Source organism: Pseudochaenichthys georgianus, chromosome 16 (genome assembly GCF_902827115.2).
Source record: "Pseudochaenichthys georgianus chromosome 16, fPseGeo1.2, whole genome shotgun sequence".
NCBI lineage: Eukaryota > Metazoa > Chordata > Actinopteri > Perciformes > Channichthyidae > Pseudochaenichthys > Pseudochaenichthys georgianus.
Window position 1 is genome coordinate 31,165,968 of NC_047518.2, and position 18,077 is coordinate 31,184,044.

An 18,077-nucleotide genomic window follows, 5' to 3' on the forward strand; every position below is an offset into this window, starting at 1 on the left:
GAAAGGAAACTGGGACACCAGAAAAAAAAAACACATAGAACTAGGGCTGGTGTAATAACTTATAAATAATCTCTTGATATGTTTAGGCGTGGCCAGTATACAGTATATCATGCGATTTTATTAAATAACATTAGCGTTTGGTTTAACTGCTCAAGGCTTATGACTGTTGAAACCATGATCATTCTTGTAAATAAATCTGAATTTTAAAGGGAACACAGCTCGTTTACAATGTTTTTAGCAGGCTTTTATTATGAAATTCAGAATGACCTGGTATTTTACGAGTGACACTCGCATGGTTTGCTATTATCTTGAAGTTGGACTGTGGAAACAGGAATGTTCTGAATGATATTCTGAGGTGCATTTCTGTCATTGTGAAGTAAGATTAGTCTTTGCAAACGGATTCTTTACAGTTAAGTTTGACTAATTATTCACATATTAGAAAAGAATTTTTAAATCATCATTTATCATATTAATATATATGTTATATTTTTATATTCAACATGTTCATTGGAAGGTCTTCATCATTTATTTCAAGTTTGTACAGCAATGCATGGCACAAACATGTACAACAATCACTTGGGGGCTAGTTTGATGGCCCTTTTGGAGGAGGCCGGCATCTTTCATTACAGTTTTCGAATTTGATGTGTTTAAACTTGTTCTGGCGCTTCACTTCTGTCGTTCTCACTTTCCCCGATCCCTTGTTCTCTCCAGATACAAAAACACAAAGCTTCAACGTCAAGCACACTCGCCCAGGAGTGTGTGTCTCTGAGAGGGAGAAAGAAACCAAGCTAATTTCCTGCCGGGGGCTTTAAGAAATTGTGACAATTTGTACTCTATGTTTTAAGATAGTCATTTTCTACATCCCACGAGAAAAAGCCACAATACGATGAGTATATCCGATATACCGCCCACACTTAAATAGAACCCAGTTAGTGAAGAAGGGATTTGCAGCTGGAATCAGATGAAGGTTTTTCTTCCTGGCAGGTGACAGTGTTACCACTGAGCCACCTTGGTACAAGGCTGAAAAAAACGAAATCACTATCTACTGCCATCTCTTTGTTTTTCCTCTGTACACTCGGGTCAATAGTCGCCCTCCCTTTCTCCAGTCAGATCTCAAAACTGAGGAAACCCCCGCACTCATTTACTGTTGATCATTGCGGTTCCCGGGCGCATTAATCACCCATTAGGTGCAGCGTGGGCTGTAAATCACCAGCACCACCAAAGCTCAGTAGCCATGGGCTCATTCTGTAGAGCGGCCGCCCCCCTCTTCGTCTCCTCCCGCTCTTCCTCTTCTTCCTCCCTGGCTACTGTACACATCTCCACAGCAGTCTTCAGCAGCCTGACCTGGTTTCACAGCACCACTGAAGGCTCAGGGGGAGGAGTAGCCCAGTAGAACCAGTAAAGGCAGGGGAGCAAGAGGGAGAGGAGCGAGGGGAAGAAGAAAGGCGGTGACGGAGAAAGGGAGATCAAATAGTAACATTAAAAAGGAATCTTGTGGGGGCGCCCCAGTGGTGTAATGGATGGTTAAGATAGAAACCACACAACCGCTGTGATTCCTGGGCTGACTTTCTCCCATGTTTCCTGTCTCTGTTCTTTACTTCTTTCTGCTCTATTGGTCATAAAGGTTTGTTTTGCAACAAGTACAGAACAGCAGTCCTGTTATAAGAGCACATCGAACTAGCAGCTTAAAAGGACTATATCTACTTTCTGTGTAGATGTGTGTGAGGTTATTAGTTATCGACTGGTTGAATAACAAAAACAAGACAATCCACGCACTGAATCACTGCCTCAGTTATTATTAGTCATCGCTGTCACTGAAAAATAACTATTAGTTCATATCGAGGACAAGAGAGATTAGGGAGGGGCAGATGAGGAGGGAGAAATTTATAAAAACCTTTTTTTTCTGTGGTAAGGGATAAATACTGTATTTCTCAATCCAAAGTGAGTGCGAGGAAAATGTGAATATCTCTTTGGAATGCTCTACAGCCACACTAGCGGCTGTACTTTGGCACAGTGCTGCTTTGAGCTAAATGATAAACAGCTAACAATGACAATTGAATTGTGCTGATATCATAATTAGCAGGTATATTGTTTTCTTTGAATCGTACACTTATACAGTATGTAGAACATGTTTTGGCAATCCACCTCTAGATGTTGAAGTATTCCCCTGGATAATAAGTAATCGTTGAGCTGCTGGTGGTGCTCGCTTGGCTAAAGGGTGAATAATAAAGTTAAACCCCTCTCCATCCATTTTTGAACAGTCCCTCACCGCATAAACTGAATAGCAAATGTGTTTTCACTGATTAGTGACTGTGGAATCAGGGATAATAGAAGGTAAAGCCAACACAAATCTGCTGTTGGTTTATAGACTTAAACATAGCCATATATTCTTTAACAGAGGCTTTCATTATGTTATAAAAACCTGTGATTTTAAAGGGGGCTAACTACTGACATTATCTCTGCTTCAGAGCGTCTGGTCCTCTGAGAAATATTTCAATAATAGTAAAACTCTATTCTGCTCGTAAAGATGGTGGGAAGTGCTGGCTGAAGTGAGTGATTCAATGATACGTTAACTTATTGGAGAAATTGCCTTTGCTGTACCAAAGCACAAAAAGGCAGAGAAATGAGAAAAGTGAAGAACATAAAGGGTGAAGTTGTCGCAGCGGCAGACAAATCGTCCTGTGAAAGCTGCAGATAGAGCCGAGCCATCGACTGGAGCTGTGATACTGTTCCCAAGCCGATGGAGAATAGATATTTCCTTTGTTCAAGGTTAAATTGTTCATTTACCAAGCCGAAAGGCCTGGACAGATGATTGGTTACACAGGACTCCATAGGGAAATATGGTCATTTACTGCACTGATGGAGGTATTGATAAAGTCGTAATAGCATTGATAGAAAGTCATTAAGCAAAAGCTCTTACTGAAGATTAAAACATTGAACTGGACCTCTCTGTGAGGACACGCTGATAGTGATATTATATGACAGCAGCCTATTATAGAACCATAACTTAGCAGCTGCTTTATTAATCCATCACTCTTCTGATTAATGGTCTTCACTGCAGACTCCCACTATACAGTCTCTATAGATGTTGATTGCTTTTTATTTCCCTCTCAGGGGGCCAATGTTACGAGTACAAATGGTTCAGCAGCGGCCGTCAAAACTCCACCCGCCCCTCTATCTGGTGCCAGCGCTCCGATGGACTCAATGTCACCGGTAAGGAACTCTGAGTGTTACAATGGAGCTTGTATTACAGTACATTAAACACGTTTTAAGTTTTTTTTAAGTTACTGGTTCTGCACGACTGACTTAAATAAACCTGGTGCATTTAAATATGATTATATGATTAACAAGATAGGAGAGTAAAGAAAACGTGTTTCTTCCCACAAGAGCAGGTTTGATCAGACCTTACTCTAATGTTTGCACTTTATTCTTTTCAATTGCTTGATGATTTTACCTTTTCGGATGATACTTACTCTCTGAAAAAGAAGCCTAAAGCCCAAACTCAAAGACCTTAAATGTGCTTTTTTTGTCAGAGCAACAGTAACCAACAACCCCAGATATTCAGTCAAATATCTTTTTCATAGAAGACTTTAGAAACTAGCCAATATAAAAAGTACTTAAAGTAGTTAATAAATTGTTCTCTGTGTCGATTGACTAACCAATGTATTGTTTCAGCTTTGAAAAGTATTCCAAAGAAAAGCTAAATAAAAATGGGTTGTATGGTTTATATTAAACTGGATAGAGGCTTCAGACACATGACTAGACATGAGGGGCTGTAAGTAGATCTTTGTTTATTTAGAAAGAGTGAAATGATTTTGGAAACATCAACCGATAATATTAGGAGCTGATGAGTTTAAATGTATCTGAAAGTGAAACACTGACATGCTGCAGCCGTCTGCAGCTCATCAGTTTGTCCCCATCAGTAAGTGGCAGGTTTATGTAGGAGGAAGAATTGACGCAACACATGTCAGAAATATAACATTGTTTGGAAAGAAAACAAGGGTCCTATTTCTATATGGAGCGAAGAAGGTGGTGGGCGATGTCTGCCTGTACACACAAACATGTGGTTTCCTACTTACAATAGTTTCAAAAATAAACCTGGCAACATCAACCTCCAAACATGCGCTGTGTTTAAAATGAAAAATAAAATGGTATTACTTGAGGTCACACAGGATTGGACATCTAGCAGGACACACAGATAATGTTGATGTTGTGTTCCTCTCAAACAACATTTACTCGGTTTGATTTGATTGTGTTCTTACCCACAGGAGGTTGCCCTCCGATGAACCCTCCAGTGGATAACAGCTCCTGTGACCCTCTCTGCCTCATGCCCAAGTCTTTCTGCAGTGAGGTGAGCAGCTCTTTGTTCTCAAAAATCTCGTAGAGAAAAATGTGGTTTACAGACAAAAATGCACAGTAAAAAACAGGGTAAACTGAATAAAAACAATAAGAAAGACGTATATATGAAAGCACAGGTTCTCTGGATGAAGGGCAGTGGCTCTACTCGCTCTGACACTCTGCTGCCAGAATTGAATTTGAATGCAGCAGGGAATAAAATGATGGCAGCATGAAGATGTAAAACCCATTTTCCCATAGTGTCACTCAGCTCCGCTGCATAGAAATCAGGACAATACGTTTTAGATTCTCCAGATTCAGCAGATGGCATGTCTCAAAGTTTATCCTTTTGTATATCTTTTTGTTATCAGCCGACAGACCTTGTCACTACATAATAAGTAGGTACAAATCATCTGATGAGAAGCACACTTAGGACCAGCCTGATCTTCCCTACACAGTTATCAGTTAAATAAACGGAAACACATGCAGCCTAATACAACATACTGCAATGCAGCATACCTTAATTAAGGATATATTTTTTTTATATTTACTGTTTAAGAGAGACGTGTATCAACTATATGGTAATGAAGGAGTATGTATACAAGTTTCTAGGAACTATAATTGATGATTTCTGAGGTTTTTTCTTTTAGAAACGTGCAGGTCTCCCTTGAAAAAGAGATCTATGATCTCAATGGGACCAATCTGGTTAAATAAAGGTTTGAAATGAAATGAAATGAGAAACATATCTTGCTTTCCTTTAAGACCTTAGGGGGATTTGTTGCATCCACCTTTATTTCGGTGCTGGACAATGGCCAATTTGTATACATGCAGGCCTAGATCCCCTAGATACTGTCTTCAATGGAGCACTGAGATTTATTACAAAACTCAGAGTCCGATCTCGTCAGTGCTCTTTTATAATCAGGTTTGATGGTCTGTCTTTTACGCCCCCGTAGACTTAACTATTTGCATATTTTTATAAGGCTGTTCTTGGACTGCTCTAAATATCTAATATAAAACTAAAATAAGCTTTTTTCTTCGCTCTCAGGACACTTCCTACTAACTGCCAGGAAAGTCTGGACTGAAATGGGAAAAGCACATTTACTTATATGGCTCCTCCAGCTTGTAATCGATTCCATAATCACCTGAATCCTCTGGAGCTGGTCTCTCTGGATGCATTTAAAGTGATTCTTAATGACTGGTTTTGAATGTCGTCCAATGTTTTTTTACGTTTTTATTATTCTGTAAATAGTTTTTATTTATTTTAAAGTCATGTTTATGTCACTAACGGTGTCGCTGACTTTCTTAGTCAGGACACTATTGAAGAAACGTATTTTGAATCTCAGTGAGTCTTTTTAAAGCTGGGTAAAACATGTTAAATACAAATAAGAATAGCAGGAGTTATACTGAAATACATTTCTAAAAGAAAATTGTTCACCACATTTATAGCAGTCTAAAAGACAGAAACAGGTATATTTATAATAAATACTGTCCCCAGACTTGCTCTTTCTTGAAGCTAATGCTCAGTAAACAATATTAATTAACCTTTCTATACCAAAGTCCAAGGCATCTTCAAAAAATATAAAAAAGCACCCCTCGATTCATTCACTTCCATCCTGACAAGCCCCTTCATGAATCGATGTACTGTAACAACATGATGCTGCGCTGCCCCCTGCAGGCTGCTGTGTGCGTGTGTGAGGAGGGCTTCACAGAGGTGCTGTCCCCCGTGGGGCAGCTGGATCAGTGCGCCCCCATCCCCATCCTGGAGATCCCCACAGCGGGGGACAAGAAAGGGGACGTGAAGACCAGTCGTGCCATTAACCCCACGCTGCCCAGCACCCTCCAGCCCGGACGCAGCGGGCGGACCTGGTACCTGCAGCCCTACGGACCAGGTCAGACCTTTAGTCTAGATGAACTCACTTTATTCTGTTGCTGTCAAGGAAAAACCTTTTATCTCTTAACTGTCATGTTTTGGGGAGCAAACCCTGCCTTAATGTACTCTTCAAAGGCTCTTATTTTCTGCCGGTTGTCCAGAGATAGCACGAGTACACACATCCTTTACTCAAGTAGAAGTACAGATACTCGTGTTTAAAAAAAGTACTGACTATACTTCTTTACTCAAGTAAAGAAGTATGGGCTTAGAAATGTACCTAAGACAATACTGTATTGTCAGAGTAAAATATTTTGGACTCTTTTTTTGTTGGTGGTTTCAGTAATTAGGATTTGAAAACCGGCAGAAAATAAGAGCCTTTGAATAGTACATTAAGACAAGGTTCATTCCCCAAATAAATCAATCTTACAACAACCAAAAAATGATGAAAATCACATTTAGCTAATGGCTATAAATTAGCCTATATTGGCAACAAATGTGCAACAACTTGCACAAAGACTGTCACCCTGCCAAGATAAATGTGAGTGAATAATCACATATCATTTCTTAATCCCCCTCTTGAAATCCTGACTTGAATCACTGTTTATGGTAGTTTTAGTTCAGGAACTTGTTTTGGGAATATTTGAACTTGCAGTGGAGAAAAAAAATGCCTTTTTTAAGTTTATCTGAAGGGAAAAGGTTTAAGGAAGCCACATTTCTCCAACCTGCAGAGCACTGTGTAATCCATGAAGTGAAGTTAAGTCATAAAGCTGAGAGGTTTTCATGAGACGGCAACAGAATGCACTTTACTTCCAGTTTATGTTCGGCAGACTTAGTGTCGACAGATCTAATTAACATCAGGTTTAACATATTTGGTCTTGCATGACATAAAACTGACTCATTAAAACAAAAGGTGCTTCAGACATGTTTCCCGTCTGTTCTGATGAATGTTTGAACCTCTGAACTGCTGCTACATTAACATTTGAGAGCTGCATCTGCACATACTGTTGTGACTGATGGTGCATGACAGCAACATAAACACTAAGGATGCAAAAGTGCACAACAGATTCAATTATCGTCTGCCAGGAGCAGGAACCTCAGACGCCATCTCATACAGTAACCTTTGTATCGCTTGTCTTCCAAATGCTTGTTTTACTTAATAACGGTGAGCTTTGAGAGAAGAAAAAGTTAGACTTAATTGTTACAATGTCATTTTCTTGTATGCATCAGGTACCTATAACATATGTACTGGTTCCAACTTGTGCATTACTGTTGGTACAGCTGAGCAAAACAAGATAACTATTTACAAATTTGCATTTTGGAGAAAATAAGAAATAAAGAGTTCTTATTTTAAGCAGCAATAAGAAATAAGTTGAAAAAAGTCGTGTTTAGAGGAGAACCCTGATCAGAGTTATGGTACCTGGCAGGGTTGGTAGAAGAATTATAATAATATATTGATGTGTACACCACTTTAATTGTGTTGAAGAGTTGATCAATATGGAGTTCATTTGAACTACTTTATATAGTCACTATCTAAATCCAAGAGTGGTGTAATTACAGAATTTGCATCCAAATTATAACAGAGTAGAAGTACAAGGTAGCATAAAATAGCACTTGGATTTACTCACGCAAAGTTTGAGTTCATCTAAGTTATACTTAAGCTTTGGTTACATGCCAACACTGGTACATCGTAGTTACACAAAAACATCCTTATCTTTTTCCAGTAAAATGCTCACTGTACCTATGTGTAAGTATTATTTTGTTCCGACCTGAATCATACAATGAAATGTCACTGTAAATTGCGGGTTGTATTTTTAAAGACTGTTTCTGGGAAATAGCAGCACCAGTGTACAAAATGAATGAGTTGTTGCAGCCTTTAATGGCTGTGAGTGCACCCACACAGAAGAACTGACGCGCCTTCTTTTCCACAGATGGGAAGCTGAAGATGTGGGTGTATGGTGTAGCAGCCGGAGCCTTTGTGCTCCTCATATTCATAGTGTCTATGATATACCTAGCTTGGTGAGTTGACGAGTTTATTTACCCCTATTGTCATCATCCTCATCATGAAACCAAAGTCTTTACCCTCATCCACTTTGAGTCAAAGCTCCCCTTCCCTTCCTATCGTCCAGCCACCATCACATCACCGTTTTTTGTTTGTCTTATTATTATTTCCGTTTTTTGCTTCCTTCATGCCACCCTCTGTGTGAGAGCAGCAGCTCCTGTGCCAAGGTGCATCGCTCTCTTAAGGCCCAAGAGTCTGACGCCAATGGGACGGCACTCTGGATGGGCCAAAATGCACATGAGATGATTTACACCTGTCCCGATTGCCAAGAGCACGCTCAAAGCAGCTAATGGAAGGATGTGAAGGGTTCACCCCCCCCTCAAAACACCCTCCAGTATAAGTACCTGCTGTCCTTGACCTTTCCCCGTGACCTCTGTGTAAAGTGTCACATGTCCTGCCTGACTAGCTGAGTGAAGGTGCTGGTGCAGGTGAGGACAAACCATCCAGAAATATCTCCTTTAGTCCATGTTTAGAGCGTGTAGACCACAAACCTGGTGCCTACCTGTTCATTATACTTCTCTTTATACCTGCTTTTAAAGTGACCCACCTCAGATTCATATGTTTACATCTCAACCTTCATTTTTCCTTTAAAAATACGCACACACAAGGTAAGCCCACGCAGCTCTGTCTAGATGCAAACCAGGTAGGAATACCAATTGGTTTCTGTAGAATATAATAAGGAGTTTATTTAAACGTCTATTGATTACAAGGTGCTTTACACCAAAGACATAAAGTACAACACATAGACAAAATGCTTAAATCATCAGACTACATTAATAGTAAAACAATCAAAGCAATGAATGATAACACTTTACTTTATTCAACAAAAAACTAAATGAACCTTAATAATATATGGATATTAAGAAGGGCTTCAAAAATGATACTGATGTACTGATGAAAGGCCGGCATTTTTTTACGTTTGCTTACCTGATAATGTAGAATCTTGCAAATATGCAAAAAACAACATAGTATAGTATTTGGAATATATGCAAAAAAAGACATACTGTAATATAGCATGTCCAAACTTCACAAAAAAACAGCATAATGTAGTACGTTGAATACAGGCAAAAAAACACTAAATAGTTTAGTCTGTCAGAAATATGAAAAACAACATACAACATTTGTATGTCCAAAAAATGCAAAGAAAACGACAGATGTATGTTGAAAATATGTCAAAACAAAAAGATGTTTGGTACATTCTTTGATAACATATTTCCTCAACATAATCATAACGCTGGACTGAGTTTGATTAAGGGGAGGTTATTTATCGTTTAACTTAAAGGTGGGGTAGGTAAGTTTGAGAAACCGGCTCGAGATACACTTTTTGTTATATTCCATGGAATTCTCTTAACATCGATTGACAAAAAATCCATCAAAAAAAGTCATCTGTGGAAGCCGTAGTGCTGTAAAAAGCAAGACCAATCATTTTAGCCGGCCCGGCTAAAATAACTGGATGGCCTACCTGCCAGTCAGCCTTCCAACGTATCTCGTGCCCTCATTGGTTTATTGGTTTTGCGTTCTTGTGTGTTGGAGGAGGGGCTCTGTAAGGAAGTGGCAGTTCTCATTCATAACACTCCATTCGATGTCTCACTATGGGATGCGCCTCAACGCGTATGCAAACAGAAGCATCAATCTCATTACGCCAATCCTGATTGGCTGGTGATCTTGACGTCAACGTTGACGCTACGACGCAGCGTCATTCAAACACCTCTTCTCGCTTCAGAGCACATCTCAAATTATCAGTAACCAGGCTAGCTTAACGGTCCACAGACTGAACCCAAAGCTAACATTCGGTCGACGGGCGCTTGCCGGTTACTTTTTTGCTTTGCAAGAAGACTGAACAATATTAACACACAGTTAATATTGTAATCTGCCTCGCCGTTTCTTTCTGTCAAAATAACGGTAAGGTTTGATTTTTTTCTTCAAGCTATTAACATACCTGTTGCTAGTTTTTTCTTCCCTATTACCACGGTAAAGAGGACGTTCTCTTTTCTCTCTCACACCAGAGGAGACGGAGATTAAAAAAAAGGTGTTAACACACCAGTTAATATTCTTTAAAGAATAAAATCTACACAGTCGCCTTTTTTCCTTTCGGACTAACGGCAAGGTTGGATTTTTTTCTCAGTAACGTACCTGTTACGAGCGTGTCCACTCCACACCGACACCCCGGCGAACGAAGATGGGCCCTTCTCTCCCTCACACCAGAGGAGTCAGGGACTCGGAGGCTCGGCTATGCGGCTGCGGGTTTAAGATTTCAGGCACAGACTCACACCAGGTCTGCTCGTCCTACCTCGGGCTGGAACACGCCCGGGAGGCTATCGATACTCGTGCGGGCATTGTACCCGCTTCACCATTGAGAGCCTCCGCCGATGGTTAGCAAGCCAAGCTAGCTTGTCGGGACGGGACCCCCTCATGTCCGCTGATTCGCCGGCCGGCAATCAAGACATAGTGGCGTCCGCCGCAGAGATTGAGCCCCGCGCTGTGTCAGACTGGGGCTCAACAACAGCGGCAGCCGCTGAACCGGAGCCCCACAGCGTTTCAGGCTGGGACCCGGTGGCGGCAAGAGCCGCGAGAGCAGAGCCCCGCGCTGTGTCAAACTGGACCTCCCAACTGGACCTCACCATGGTTCCACCCGCGGAGGATGTCCTGGAGTTGGACTATATGGAGGACGAAGAGGATACCTCCGAGTTCCTCCTGTCTGACTCGGATGAGGATGACATCTTCGTTTCATCGGCTCAGGCTGCAAAGCCGGGAGCGATGTCCGCTCCCCCGGGCGAGAGCACACCAGCTTCGCCCGTCCTAAGTATGGACTTGCAGGCCGTGTGTCAACGCACTGCGTCCAGGCTGAATGTCCCATGGCCTGAAGTGGCCAAGGAGACCTCCAGATCTCGCTACGAGGGGAAGAACTTGCCCCAAGCAGCGAGGACGAAGAGGCAGCTCCTTCCAGTCTTTCCGGAGATGCTGGACGAGGTGTCGGTCTCGTGGAGAGACCTCCCCTTTAGCAACAAGGCCCCAATCCAGGGTGCCTCCTCCCTGGACTGTGACGACATGGAGAAGCTTGGCCTGCTCCGCATGCCGCCCATGGAACCGCTGGTGGCAGCCCACCTCCAACCAAGGCTGGCTTCGACACCGAGCAAGAACCCCATGCTACCGGCAAAGGCAGACCGGTTCCAGTCAGCGATGACCGAATGGGCCTATAAAGCCGCAGCTTTGTCCGCCAGGGCACTCAACGTCTCCTCGCTGCTGACCGCCTACCAGGCGGAGCTCTACGAAGACATGTCGAGCAAACCTGAGCCTGCCGCGTGGGACGAAATCGCAGCGATCACGGACATTTGCCTCCGTGTGCAGCGCTGTGCAGTCCAAGCCACGGGCAAAGCACTGGGAATGATGGCGGTACAGGAGAGAGCCAGGTGGCTCAACCTGACCAACCTTCCAGACCGGGAAAAAGAGGATGTTCTGGACATGCCTATTGTTCCCGGGGGCATATTTGGCTCCGCTCTAGCTTCAATGCAGCTGAGATACGAATCAAAAAGGAAGGGAGACGAGGCTCTCCAGCTCTGTCTCCCCCGAAGGGTCCAGCCGCAACCTTCAATGGTCCCGCGGCAGGCCTTCACTCAAGCTGTCTCACGTCCTGCCCGGTTCAAGATACCGAAGCAGCAGAGACCTCAGCCCGTCCCGGGTCCCCAGCCCAGGCACGAGGCGAGGGGGAGCTGGCCAAGAAAATCTCCGGTTCCGGCAGCTGCCGCTCAGGCGCAGCCGACCCAGGTTTTCAGCCACCAGGCGAGGAAGAAGAAGCGGGCGGCCTGACAGCCTCCTCTCCTCTCCTCGATGAAGGAGCTGGAAGTTCCCTGTTCCCCAGCTCCAGAGCACGTTCCAGTGTTAGATGCTCATGTGTTTTCGGGGTGCCGCCATGCCCCCATCTTCCCGCCGCCTCGAGTGATGCCAGAACGTCATCCTCAAGTTCGCGCCATCAGGGTAATGGACTTAACATCGAAGACAGCAAGTTCCGCTGCCTGTTTAAGTCACACAAACACATGTCATCATTGTTGTTTCCGAATAAATCATTTTTCCACTGTCGTTTCCAGGCTTGAAGCCAAGGGCGCAGTCAATAAAAATGAAAAGAAAAGCAATAAGAAACAATAAACGGTCTGTCGTCTGCCCCTCTTTTGAGAGCGGCTACGGCCTCTCTCAAAAGGCGGACAATAGACGGGATTGTGAAGGCACCACCGCCACGCGCATGCACAGTGTCGGTCGGGGTTGTCAACCTGGGGTACCATCGTGTTCAGACACTAGAGAGCCCCATAACACAACAAATAAAGACACAGAGGGCAGACGACAGAGATGATCTCCGCTCGCTTTGAGAAGCGAAAAGTGGAGGATGCTCACAGATTCTGCTTGGGTTTTCAAGACAGTAACACGGGGCTACAGGCTCCAATTCGTTGTCACCCCGCCTCACTTTTCGGGCATTCTGTATTCACAGGCCCGGGGAGAGTCGGCCCATATTCTAGAGCAAGAGATTTTCTCGCTACTAGAAAAGAAGGCTATATCTATAATACCCGCCGAACAGAGTCAGAGCGGCTTTTATTCCAAGTATTTCCTCGTTCCCAAACGGGGAGGGAACGGGATTCGGCCTATACTAGATTTGAGAGCTCCGAACAAATATCTCAAAAGATACAAATTCAGAATGCTCACTCACACATCTCTGTTGCGTCTCGTGCGCCAAAACGACTGGTTCACATCAGTCGACCTGAAAGATGCGTATTTCCACATCCCAGTATATTACCCACACAGGAAATATCTGAGGTTCGCCTTTGTCTGTTACGAGTACAGAGTACTTCCCTTCGGTCTGTCTCTCAGCCCACGAGTGTTTGTACGATGTACGGAAGCCGCGATAGCCCCGTTAAGACAACAGGGTATTCGGCTGGCAACTTATCTGGACGATTGGCTCCTTCTCGCACAGTCGGAGCAAGAGGCTATTACGCAGACGAATGTCCTCGTAAAACACCTGCTCGACCTGGGTTTCGTAATAAACACAGAAAAGAGCATGTTGTCCCCAGTCCAGACTGTACTCTTCCTGGGCCTACGCCTGAATTCGGTGCCCTTTACAGCCCGCCTGTCAGCAGAGAGAGTGAAAGCCTTTAGGGCTTGCCTCGCTCATTTCCAGCCACGCAAATATGGTCTCTTCAGATCATGTCTGCGGTTACTGGGGCTCATGGCGTCAGCCATCCTGGTGGTACGACTGGGACGCTTACACATGAGGGAATTTCAGCGCTGGGTAGCTGCCCTCAGACTGGACCCCGTGCGTAGGGTTGGGTAGCTATTTTATTTATGCATATTTTTTTATCTCCAGTTTAAAACGATATGTCTGGTTTACTGTCCTATAGTATACATTGGAATGATTTCAAACCTGTTTTATCCCAATAATTATAAAAGAGTGCCTTGGAAATATGTGTTTACATAAATTGTGATCAAAACGTTTGAGACCCACTGAGATAACTTAGACTAAAGTGAACTATCTAAACACTCAGAGTCCTTTACCTCACTGAGCTGTAGTTATCAGCCTCTCAGTCTGACTGGAGAGGACTCTCCCTCCACATCATTGTAGAAACATCTTCTTCTTATATCCGTTAGAGCAGCTAGCACCAGATGCTAATAACAACAGCGCCGGTTCCAGTGCACCCTCCCTTTCTCCCTCGCTCACGCGCACTTTGGCTGTGAGCTGCGGTTGCCAGATAAGCCAACATCCCCCATTTTCATCACTTGCAGCGCCCATCGTACAGGGCAAAGGAAAATTGTAACCGGGATGAAAAGGATGTTACATTTATTTAATTATGAATATTGTTACATCAAGGCCGAAAATTAGGATGAGCACCAACGGTCAAAACATTTGTTTTCCCTCCCAGAGCTGTCAGCGCAGCGCCTCCACAGATCTGGCGCCCTAGGCGAACATTTATAATGCCAGTGCGACGGGCCGGCCCTGGTCTCAGGTTACACTGTAGGAAATGTAGGTACAACGCTACATTTCCCGCCCCGCTGCAGTCATGCAGTAGGCTACGGAGAGCGGCGAGAAACATTTCCTCAGGAATCGAAAAGCGGAACCGAAATTCACATTTCTAAATGATGCCGTTGGAATCGAAATGTTGGAACCGGTTCCGAACCGGTTCTCGGTACCCAACCCTACCCGTGCGTCATGGCGGAGAGTGATGGTCACTATGAAATGCGTAATGGCACTGCGCCACTGGCTACACGCGACTTTTCTAGTACGGGGCGTGCCTATGGGTGCTGTCCTATCGCGGAAGGTGGTCACCACGGACGCATGTCTGACAGGCTGGGGGGGTATAGACGAAGATCGACCTGTGAGGGGTCTCTGGAGCAGAGACCTCCAACGGTCACACATAAATTATCTGGAGCTCTTAGCTGTGTTCTTCACCCTGAAACGCTTTCTGCCTTTTCTCAGAAGACATCATGTCCTCGTGAGGACAGACAACACGACCACAATATCGTATATAAACCGCCAAGGGGGTTTGCGTTCTCTCCAGTTACACATGCTGGCACGCAAACTGATCTTATGGAGCTGCGGACGTCTCTCTCTCTGAGAGCGACGCACGTACCAGGAGTGATGAACCTCGGGGCAGATCTGCTGTCCAGAGGTGCACCACTTTATGCAGACTGGACTCTACATCCAATAATTGTGAGTCAACTGTGGGTGCGTTACGGCCGGGCCGCGGTGGATCTGTTCGCATCAAAAGAAAATGCTCAATGTCAGCTGTTCTTTTCAATGTCAGCTGTTCTTTTCGATGCGCGATTTAAACGCACCGTTAGGCGGGGACGCGCTCGCGCACGTTTGGCCTCCGGTCCTTCTGTACGCGTTCCCACCCCTGGCTCTGATACCCCCAACTATGGCCAGAGTGAGGGAACAACGCAACATACTTATCCTGATAGCTCCGCACTGGCCTGCAATGTACTGCTGTGCGGGCAGCCATGGCAGCTCCCACTACGCAGGGACATACTGTCCCAGGCGAGGGGGACGATCTTTCACCCACACCCAGAGCGCTTGGCACTATGGGCCTGGCCCGCGAGTGGTATAACCTGAATACAGTGGGGCTCCCTCAGAAGGTGATAAACACTATTCAGAGTGCAAGAGCTTCCTCCACCAGTTCTCTCTATGACTGTAAGTGGAGGGTGTTTGAGGAGTGGTGCCTTCAAGAAGGACACATCTCTTTTCAATGTCCTGTCAGGGTGATTTTATCATTTCTACAGGACCTGATCGATAAACACAGAGCTTTCTCTACGATCAAAGTGTACCTGGCTGCTATTGCTGCATGCCATGTGGGCTTTGAGGGAAGAACGACTAGCCAACATCCCTTGGTCTGCCGTTTTATGAAAGGGGCTCGCAGGCTCCTCCCTGTCTCCAGGTCACTGGTGCCCTTATGGGACTTGGCAGTGGTTTTAGATGGGCTCACTCGACCTCCATTTGAACCCCTGGAAGAAGCTGACATGAAACACCTGTCACTGAAGACAGTGCTGTTACTGGCTCTGGCATCTGCCAAGCGAGTCAGTGACATTCATGCGCTGTCTGTACATCCTTCATGCACTCAGTTCGCCTCAGGGCAAACGAGAGTGTTGCTGAAGCCCAACCCTGCCTTTGTACCTAAGGTGGTTGGCTCATGTACCCCCATTGACATTGAGGCATTTGCTCCACCGCTGTGTTCCTCTGAGGAACAGCGGCCGAATTTGCTGTGTCCAGTTCGTGCTTTAGGCATCTATATGGACAGGTCAAACGAGTTTTGTTGTAGTGACCAACTCTTTATATCTTGGGCTAACCCTCTCGATTTTTGAGATAAGCATGTCTAGCAATACGGGAGTTTCAATATCCCATAGTGAGACATCGAACGGAGTGTTATGAATGAGAACTATAGGTTACTTACGTAACCCCAGGCTCAGAGTAACATGAAGTGAGATGTTTGAATGACGCTGCGTCGTAGCGCAAGCTACTTAAAGGGTGGGTGAATTCCCTGACGCTGACGTCAAGATCACCAGCCAATCAGGATTGGCGTAATGAGATTGATGCTTCTGTTTGCATACGCGTTGAGGCGCATCCCATAGTGAGACATCTCACTTCATGTTACTCTGACGACTGGGGTTACGTAAGTAACCTATAGATTTTTTCCGGCTGTGTATTTTCAAATTCTAGCGCACTCGAGCTGGTTTCTTCAAAATTACCTATCCCACCTTTAAGTAAATAAGTTATAAACAAAGTTTCTTTATAAGATGTGATTTAATATGATCTGAAAATATCTAAAAGGGAAATGTGTCTCGTAAACAAAGTAATCAGTGTTGGGTCCCTTTAACCAGGAGGTGTAAACCGAATATAGCATAGTATAGTATCAACAGTGAATCACATTGTGTATTCATACAAGTAAGTAATGACGTAGTGTGGGTCCAAAAATAATCACTTGCACTTTCATTATGTTGCTACATTCCCACATGTAGGCTATGTTGATGTGTTTGTGGAGCTTAAACAGCTTGTCATTGGTTAATAAAGGTCTCTTAATGCTGTAGTTCGAAGAGCAGATCGCCTGACAGATGAATACAGATGACGAAGCTATGATGTTACTGCAGGCAGGAAGTTGTTTCTGTTCAACAAATCAGATTTAGATCTACAATCACTGAAGTCTCCTCTGTTGTCTCTGTAGCATGGAGTCCTGCTGCCCTCTGGTGGCTGACAGAGGAAGTGCAGAATGCATTTCCTTTTATTTCCCTCTCATTTGTTTACCTGCCAAATCCAGAACTCGATACACATTAAACATAATAATGTCGGTATTCAGCGTGAGAAAAACAGTCTACAACATTTTATTTAACACAACCTATTATCTTATTTCTGTAGGAATATTTGTTGTTGATCAACTTTCATTATCAACAATTTTTTACCAGCTTAAATGCCTGCCAAAGAGGATTTGCAGTCTTCCTTTGGTTGGTTTTGAACTAGGGTATTTGGACTGTTGGTAAAACAAGCTGTATAGTATTTCACATTTGAAGCTCAGGGAAATTGCAAAAGGTGTTTTAAACTATTTTCTGAAATGCTATAAACAAAAATGTTTAATCGAGAGAGAGAAGCCTGTGAGTAATTGGTAATAAATCATTACTCCTAGAAGTGCAGTCAGTGTTGGTGGACTTTTCCAAACCCTCTGAGAAAATGTTGTGGCCGTTTGTCTGACAGAATGCTGACGTTACGTATTTACTCTGTAGGGTTTTGTCAGCACTTCATATCAGAAACAATTCAGAGATAATTCCCCCGGGGGCTTTTCTGATCGTCTCTACCACCTTTCCAGAATATTCTGTTTTTAAGTTTCTCCAGAGACCCTGTATGTCTCTACGTTTTGGGGAAAAGTTCTCGATGTTTGAACTGATGATTAGACTGTCCTGCATCGACAGCTAAACCTTTAGACACAACATTGGAATAACAAATGACCCAAAATCAATACAGCATTGTAAACGCGACAAGTATTGTAGTGTAAATTCTATTTGTTATTGAAAATTCACAGTTTATTTTATTGAAAGGTCTATTGTTAGCAGCATTAGTAACACCCGCCTCCTTTTATGGGATTTGAGTGTTTTTTGCATTTCCTATTTATATTTGTATGAAAATCCTGCTGTTTTTATCGGAAAATCTTGGGTCTTTTCAATAGCTTTCATATCATTCAACCCAATGACTCCAAAGAATCTGCTATTTGTATAAGAATAGGCAGAAAAAGGAGAACAAAATCTGCCTTTTTTTTTGTTGCTGAAAACTCTCTTTTGAGTCGTCACCCT

At 43.8% G+C, this 18,077-nt stretch overlaps 1 protein-coding gene across 1 annotated transcript in view; it reads left to right on the forward strand.

Annotated features, from left to right (window-relative positions):
- The window catches only part of thsd7ab (thrombospondin, type I, domain containing 7Ab), a 155,402-nt gene that overhangs the window by 133,815 nt on the left and 3,510 nt on the right, over positions 1-18,077 (forward strand). Inside the window, exons 25-28 of the mRNA XM_071205920.1 lie at positions 3,115-3,213; positions 4,269-4,351; positions 6,011-6,224; positions 8,134-8,221. Coding sequence (XP_071062021.1) covers positions 3,115-3,213; positions 4,269-4,351; positions 6,011-6,224; positions 8,134-8,221 — 484 coding nt within the window. The remainder of the gene's footprint in view (positions 1-3,114; positions 3,214-4,268; positions 4,352-6,010; positions 6,225-8,133; positions 8,222-18,077) is intronic.